Below are 8915 nucleotides of genomic sequence, written 5' to 3'. Positions count from 1 at the left end.
TCCAACGTTACGTTACCATTGTGGTACAAAATGGCTGTGGATCTGACGTGTATATTTAAGATGCACTCTGGCCTATTTATTTTTATCAGCTATATCAAAGCCAGGACAAGTTAAAGACTTGGAAGAAATTATGACCTGGTATCAATTTTTTAAAATACTGTTGACTGAAGTGAGACATGCACTTTAACATGTGTGCCTTAAAATAAATAGTGCAACAATTAAATTCATTTTGCTTCTTGTTGCATGAAATGGAAAATGTGACCTCTACTCCGGTGAGACTTAAATACAGTTTTTTTTGTTCTCTTAAAGAGGCATTTTTTGTTTTGGACAGATGCAACTTTCATTCCAGAAATACTGCAATAATAGTTGTTATGGTCCTATGAAGTAAGATGTAAAATATCAACTTGTCCCATTTCCAAAATATTAAGATCATGCGAGCCTCATCAAGGCTAACAACTTCAGGTAAATGTTGACACTCACTCTGTGGCCTTGAACCCAAGGCATTAGGCTGTGGCAGTCCAGGCTGCTGATTCCCTTGCGCAGCAATTGGTGACTGGTTATAATCTGTTTCTGTAGCCTTGAACGTCTCTTTTCCTCAAGTTTCCTTTTGGATTTTGTAGATTTTCTCAGCTAGGAAGTGGTAGTACTCATCCTGTAGAGAATTAGGGTGGGGTGGGGGTGGGGGTGGGGGGCAGGAAGCAGTCACTCAAAAGAAGTATGCTGCGAATTCTCTGCAAACACTCTGAAACTTCACTCCCAATAGGGCACCACAGCTCATTTGAACCTTGCGCGATATCGCAGGATTTCATCACTTATGGGGACAGCCGCTGCCGTAGTACAATATATCACAGCATAACTTCACATGGAAAAATGGTGTACTGTTTTGTTTTCGGCTGTACTCACTGAAGCAGTCACAGTTTTTTCAGTTCCCGGTGGAGAAGGGAAACGAGGCAAATGGGAGATGTCATGTCGGTAAGTGTTAGCCTACACAGCTAACCAGAGTAGATGCATTCTCTTGACTGCAAAACCGCCTCGACACACTTGTGCTCCAGGTCATAAACAAACTGCAACACATGTTCAATTTCCACCGCATCGTCACTTTCTCTTTGCATTTTCACTTTGAGTGTAATTTGCCCAAAAACTAAGAAAAAAATGCCAGAAGTAGAGAAATTACACGTGTCATATTTTACCCCTTTACCACCAACCCTCAAACAAGACTGCGGCGCCCAACTGCTAATATCACTTTGTACCCATGCTAAAGGGAACTCGTCTCTTTAAATTTCTTCACAGAACTCCTTATCGTATAGAGATCATGTCCCAGTCATTGAAATTCCGATGTCCCCTTCAATGAAATCCACAATTTCTTGGATGGCAAAACATTTCCTCCATGTGTGTTTTTCCGCAACTGTATTCCTGGTTAAGACCTACCCTGCTGTTGGCTGACTCATACATGTCCCCCTCCACCTTTCTGGCATAGGCCACCAAGTTCTCCATTCTTCGATCCTTCAAAGCTGCCGGATCAGGGGTCGGGAATATGGCTTGTACGCTGCATAACAAAATAGACAGCAATGATAAATTAGAAAAAATGTGTTGTCGTCTTCTGTATACAAAACACTTTAAACAGCTTTAAAATACAATGCATGTTAGAGATGTTCTGTAAAACAATAAAAAATAGGCAGACGTTAAAAACAAGTCTATCTCTTGGCAGTGTGATACAGGCCACTCTGCTGCCTGCAGGGTTGGACGAAGCACCAGAAACAAACTACTAATTTAACAGCAACTGTGCCTTATCTCTTTGGTTTCTTGTCTGTGGTTTAACTTTGTTTTAATATGGCTATTAAATGATGGCTTCATTAGTTTGGTGTATTGAATCTTTAAACCAAACTCGAGTTTTTTTTCTTTTCTTTTTTTTAAACAATCTTTTAAACAAACTAAAAAAGCAGACCGTCTAAATTGCTTTGCCTGTTGAAAAATCCCCAAAAGCGTGCTAGTGACACCAAAAGAACTGTTCTTTTCACAGATTAACATCGCTACAGTAGAAGGACGGCCTTACAGTTTGTGTACGAGGTGATTGCGCAGGTCCTGAGTGACGTGCTCATGCCAGGCTTTCCTGGTGCCTGTAGCAGAGACAGGTGCTGCTGTGGGAAGAGTGCCCATGGAGCCTACAGCTGATCCATCTGCCAGCAGCTGACTGAGGGTATAAGCAGGATAAGGATTAGAACAGAAAGGTAAAGGATGAGTCCCACATGTTTTTCCTTTTTAAATTGAGCTTCAGATGCACATGTGCGGTTGTCACGGCATGAGTTAGGACACCCATGTCCTTTTCTAGCCATGTTATATTTTTTCCCAACTATTAGTCAGGTGCCCCCTTAACTCTGAGGGGCATCAGGTGCCAGTCCAGCCGGGACTCGAACCAGTGTCCTCCTGCACCAGTGCTTTAACCATTAAGCTATCACACATTTAACAGAAGGGAAAATATTAAATATCTGTGACAAAAATTGCTGTACAACTGTAGTAATATATAAATTGACTGTACGTGACTGAGAAGGCCCCAAAATTACTATATATAACAACCTATAGTAGGTAAGGTATACCATGGCGTCATCTCATGTTTTTTTTTTTTGTTAATTTATTCATCAACCTTCATGAAAGCCATTTAAAGATATCAATCAGACTCTGCTGATTAACATCACTAACCAGGACTCGTCTATTGTTGCAGGCAAGAAACAAGAATCGCCCGCCGTTTCACACCGGACAGTTTTATTTGTTCATCATTAACGTGCCTTTATCGTGGGGCAGTCCACAATAGCTCTCTAGCGTGGACAGGACCCTTATCATCTCCCACTTTCCTGGTTCGTAAATTGAAGTTACGGTCCCTCAAATAAAGGAAAACAAGAATAATGTAATAATATCCTCCATATGTTGTTCTGGAACTTGACTGAGTAAACACTGTCCCTACAAATGCTCTACTAAATTTTAAATAACTTTTTAATGATTTGAGATAGAAACTTACTTTTTTTTGCTGAAAAGTTAACTCAGCAGACTTTCGAGCCAGCCATCCTTGGACTCCTCATAGAAGCTGTGTGATGACGTGGACAATGTGAGTGTCCAATAGGAATTGGTTCACCGTCACATGGTTTTCCAAAATCCAATCGTAGGGCAGATTTACCTCACGTGAAAATCCAAAGATCGTTTTCAGGAGTGATATGTTACTAGTTAGCCCGTTTGAATAGCCCCCTGGGTGCTCCAATGAGTACATACTATTAGTACATACTACTCAGTGTGCCCTGCGCCATTATGCACAGTGATCAGTGAAATCAGAGTACACGGAGAGCCTCTGATGACAATCTCACGTGTTCAAACAAAGAGTGTGTCAGGATCAGGATTGCTCCACTAGTTTGCATGTGAATGTTACTGGATAACTCTGTTGCTTTCTCTGCGTAAAGCACTGTTTACCATATCAATGGACAATAAAATGCATAGACCATTTTGTATATATTGTTCAAAATGTGCATTTGTGTTTATTGTTTGAACCATTTTGTTGTACAGCCTTTCACACAAGACCTCAAATTACCTTTATAAAGTGTCAAAACAGTTATTTATTATAGTTTGCTGTGTGTTTTGAATTAATGTGTGTGGAAAATTATTTTTCGCTTTATTTTTTCCTTGCCTATGTTTGATTGTAAACCTTTATTACACTTATAAAACACAACAAAAACATATATATTCTGAAAGCACAGGTTGTCCTGAAAAAAGAGACATAAAACTTGATTGTGGGATGTAGGGAGAGCTGCTAACAGCAACAATAAAACAGTTATGCTAGGCGAGTGAACGGTTCAAAAAATGCCCTCTGACCCCAGAAGGTTAAATGAAAAAACAATATCATCCCTTGTGCATTATTTTTGTGCGACTTCACTGATTAAGCTGTAGTTTTCTGCCACTGCCACCATCTGTTAACGTCAGTTACGAGCTGCACATCTCTCTCTCTGGGCAGCAGGCCTGACTGTTGAGACGGTCCCTCTCCACTTGAGCCAGGCCGTATCGGGATGTCCAGGTGTTCGCTTGCTTGTTCACTAACAAATACAAACCCTATTACTATGAGAAAATAACAGTAATGTAATGGTGACAACACGACATTTAGAGCTGCCACAAACGACTATCAAAATAGTCAATGAACATCTTTGCGATTAGTCGACTAGTCGGATCATACGTAAATTGCAGCTTACTGCATTTTATCGATATTTATACCATTAGCGATTCCACTTACTAATACAGTTCCTTATCGATTCCCTTATCGATGCCTCCTGTGAATTCTCTGTGTGCTACAAGTAGGCTTTACAGGTTTTCTATGTCAACATTTTATTGAGTCGTAAATAAATATGAAATTGGTCACTGGATCCTTGATCTCTGAACATAAATAAGCTCCACATGCTGGATCCTTGATCTCTGGACATAGATAGAGAGAGAGAAAAAAAAAAATCTGTCTCTCCATATGTCTGAGCTGAGCTCAGCCAGCTGCTGGAGTCTGCAGGTCTGCAGCCATAAAGTCTTGGGCTGCTGCACATCAGCCAGGACATCTCATTTTGGGAGGAAGAAATAATCATTTTGATCTATTGCAGTTTATTGTTTGTATTACAATGTTTGGAAAGAGGTGTTATTTGATTTAAACGGTGATTTGCTCTCAAGTTATTAATTCCGAGCCTACGGTATGTTTCTAACTTGACTCGGCGGCGCAGCGTTGAGGCAACGGAACGGAGGACGATTCTTGTTTCTTTCTCATAACAAGACAGGAGTCCCAGTTAGTCACTTTAATCCGCACAAAAGTGACTCACAATTGACATATTTTAATGGCTTTGAGAGGGGATAAGAAGCGGAGTTGCCGCTTCTAAAGAGGAGTAAAGCAAAGATCCAATGAAGCAGCGGATCAAAGAACTGCTTCGATGGTTCAAGGTTCAAAGCAAATGACTTGTCAACTGCTAAATTAGTTGCCGAAGGTTTCAATAGTCGACGTAGTCGTGGCAGCCCAAATGACGTTTGCCAACTCCTCACCAACAACATTATCCTGGCACTGGTTATATTCGAAGTGAAAACTCTCCATTTCTGTTGTAATTTGCTAAATCCCTGACCATGTGAAAGCATGTGTTAAACGCCCATTCACCATCACTGCTGTTGCCAGGAGGACATCACCATACCCTGGACAACCTCCTTAATTGAATGTATTCAGTAAGTTCAATGTTAGGACATAATATAATTGTAAATACATTAAAAATACATGGAACACAAGAAAGTGAAAACATGTATTTTGTACTGTGGTCAGCTTGCAACACCTGGGCCAAGATGAATAATGAGCATTCTTTAACCAAATCTATTATATTAATGTATGTATGTATTAATGTAATTGGCTTAGTTTCAATAAACTCATGATTTGGGTGTTATTGTGAGCTTAAGTACCTTATAACTGTTGGTATAACCTTGTTATTGTGTCAACAGCTGACCAAAAAAAAAGGTCAGTATAGACTATGTGGTAAGTCCACTTGCAGACACATTTATGTCTTTCAAATGTTACTGTTTCAGTTGTATTAATCTGTTTTTCGCAATGCCAGTTTGTAAAGCGCATTGAACGTTCCCTTTCCCTTCTCTGCTGCTGGTAAGACAAAGCTGAGCAAATCTGTTATTTCATGCTACAAACCTAGTGCTTCACAATTAAACGAATTTAATAATAATGCCAGGGTTTGTATGGGTACTTGAAATCCTTGAAAATGTTGAATTTTAATGTTGAGTTTTCACATTATTAAGGTCTTGAATTTTGGATGAAGCACTTTGAAATGCTTAAAACTGTTATGGCAGGTGCCAGCTCGGGGAGGGCAAAGAAAGTGAACAATAAAGCACTTTTTGGTTTGCTTTGAACAATTTGAACAGCAAAAACCAAAAACTATTATTATGGAATACAATAATTACAGAAGTCAAAATACAATTACTGTGAAAAATATTTAAGTTTTACATCCCTGTCTCTCACACAGTGGTCCAGTCAACAAAATTAAGCACATGGGCTACAAAGAAGCACTGGCAATATCTGCACTTGGATTCAATGAGCACTTGTAGAGCTAGATGGTGGTTGGGTTCTCACCATTCCCAAATCATTATTATCTACACTTACGAGGTCTATTAGAAAAGAAACCGACAGTTTTACAAAAAAAACAAAAAACTATATGGATTTGAATCACGTGCGATTACACCAGACATGCATGAACCCTTGTGCGCATGCGTGAGTTTTTTCACGCGTGTCGGTGACGTCATTCGCCTGTGGGCAGGCTTTGAGTGAGCACTGGTCCAGCCCTCTCGGCTGAATCCTTTGTCTGAGACGCTGCTGGAGACGGCACACGTTGCTTTATCAAAATTTTTCAGGGCTGTGAGGGATATCCGAGTGGACACTATTCGAGAAATTCTGCTGGTTTCGGTGAAAAGTTTAACGGCTGATGAGAGGTTGTGGAGTTCTTTCGCTTTAAGGACAGCTCACAAAGCGAGCGGCGCGGCTGCGGTCGGAGGTGGCGTCCGTCTGACTGTTTCGACCTGAAAACATCCTAATTTAAGGCTCTGTTCACCCAGGACGTCGTCAGAGAACAGAGAAGTTTCAGAAGAAGTCGGCATGAGGAGTTTATGCGGACATTCCACTGTTAAAGGAGATTTTGTAATGAAAGAACGTGCGGGCAAATTCGCCGAGTCGGTTCTGTGACGACTCGGCGATCTGTGTGCGCCGCGACAGGAAAAACCAACACCTCCGTGTTGAAACTATTTGTAAAATTCAGGCGGCTTTTCATGGCTTTCAACAAGTGCGTATCTGACAAATTGTTTAACAGCTGGGTATGTTCCAACTTGTCCGTTACGGTTTCCAATGGAGGTGTTTTTCCTGTCGCGACCCCTCCGCGGTCGGGTCCGGCGAAATCTGCCCGCACGTTCTTTCATTACAAATTCTCCTTTAACAGTGGAATGTCCGCATAAACTCCTCATGCCGACCTCTTCTGAAACTTCTCTGTTCTGACGACGACCTGGGTGAACAGAGCTGAAATGTGGAAGTTTTCAGCTTGAAACAGCGAGACGACGCCGCCTCGGAGCGCAGATCGCCGCTCAGGCGCCGTGGGCCGTCCTTAAAGCGACACTTACAGACTAAAATCTTCATCAGCCTGTTTAAAATTTTACCCGAAAACAAGCTGAATTATCGACTGGTGTCCACTCAGTTGTGTCTTACAGTTTTGAAAAATTTTTATCAAACCAAGCAGCAGTCTCTGAGCCATTCCTAAACAATGAAAAATCGACGAGAGGGTGGGCCACTCCTCACTCAAAGGACTGCCCACAGGCGAATGACGTAACCGACAGGCGTGAAAAACTCTTGCATGCCCCGAGGGTTTCAAGCATGTCTGATGTAATCACACGTGATTCAAATCCATATGGTTTTTGAAAAAATAATAAGGTCGGATACTTTTCTAACAGACCTCGTACGTTTAATACATTCAAGTAAGTTGGTGAATATACATTGGTACATGAGTGGTGACTGACCTGTTAGTGTTGAGTGCATTGGGAAGGGACTCTGTGTGCAAGTTGTTCTGTTCTGAAGTGGGAACAGCCAGTGCTGTACCCCCAAGAGCCATTTGGTTACCTGTAAAAGCAGAACTGTGTAAGCAAACTCTGCTGCCTAGACAATGTTTTTTTCTGCCCCCACACACAGATACATAAAATGGCTGTTCGTCTTCCATTGCATTCTGGAAGTGCTGTGCACCTGCATTTGGTGGTTGTCCATTCATTCCATCAGAGGCCCAAATTACATCAGAGACCAAGGAATTTGGGGATTTTTGCCACAGGACAAATTATTTCCAATCCATTAATGATCAGGTTACTCAGTCTTTCACAGTGTGATAACATCTTTACCTAAAACATGCGTTAAAGTCATTTTAAATATTTAATTAGTATCAATCTGTATTTCCACTGAGAATTTTGTGCTCAAGATGCTACAGACATACACTATGTCACTGAGATACAGAGCTGTATAGAAAATATAGAAATGAAAACCAGCCACAACTGTTTGCATACTTTACCAAGTGTATTGATGGGTCTCATCTGTTGGGAGAGCTGCTGGGCCTGCGCGTTCGGTGCTCCTGGTGTCTGCCCAGGACCTCCAGCCTGTTGGGACTATGCCCAGTGGCTTGACTACTATATGGCAGCCCAAGTGCTGCATACGCCCTCTGCATAGAGCTGGGGTCTATAGGGGTTGAGGTATTAATAGCTGGAGTACTTGGCTGCCCTGCCCAACTGAAGACAAGGCGTTTTGGAGGCTAGTATTGGGTGAGTTTAGTATGGCTGTAGAGAAAACACATGATAACGTAAAATAATACAAAATCCAAGAAAGTTACAAAGCACATTTAAAATAAATACATTATAAAGCAACAAAGAACAATGCAGTGTGAACATCAAAGGCTAAATGCTTCAAATGCATAAATAATGATTAAAGGGAGGCTGAGTGTTGTTATATTATATAATTACTGGAAATAACATCACCAAATGCAACCAGTAATATCTGCTGAAAACGAGAGTTATGAATTTAACTACGGTTCTATGAATTCCGGATGACCGCCAGAGGGCGGTCGGTGCTTTAGCACCTGGATAACTACATGTGTGCAGTACAGAGGTCGAGAATAAATACCAACAAAGTTACGCCTGGGTGACGTCACTGGTTGTCTTTATATACCAGACGCGCCCAGCGCTCACTTCTTTTCGGAATGAACTCGCAAGACTGAGTGACAAGCAACTCTGGCGGTCATCGGGAATTCACAGAACCGTAGTTACATTCGTAACTCTCGTTCTATTTCATTCCTCCTGACCGCAAGAGGGCGGTGCTGTAGCACCTGGATGACTTAATACCA

The 8915-nt window shown here is 41.4% G+C and overlaps 1 protein-coding gene across 1 annotated transcript; it reads right to left on the bottom strand.

Moving 5' to 3' along the window:
* Positions 1-422: 422 nt before the first annotated feature.
* Positions 423-8305, bottom strand: LOC117506134 (histone lysine acetyltransferase CREBBP-like). Its single transcript, XM_034165638.1, has 5 exons — positions 8091-8305; positions 7555-7654; positions 2054-2191; positions 1429-1546; positions 423-652 (listed from the first exon to the last, which is right to left on the bottom strand). The coding sequence occupies exons 1-5, from the start codon at positions 8110-8112 to the stop codon at positions 596-598; spliced, it is 435 nt and encodes a 144-aa protein (XP_034021529.1). The 5' UTR covers positions 8113-8305; the 3' UTR covers positions 423-595.
* Between the last annotated feature and the right edge of the window lie 610 nt (positions 8306-8915).

The sequence above is a fragment of the Thalassophryne amazonica genome, unplaced genomic scaffold (assembly GCF_902500255.1).
Source record: "Thalassophryne amazonica unplaced genomic scaffold, fThaAma1.1, whole genome shotgun sequence".
Classification (NCBI taxonomy): domain Eukaryota; kingdom Metazoa; phylum Chordata; class Actinopteri; order Batrachoidiformes; family Batrachoididae; genus Thalassophryne; species Thalassophryne amazonica.
Note: the sequence above shows the minus strand (reverse complement) of the source record. Positions and strands in the feature narration are given on the sequence as shown.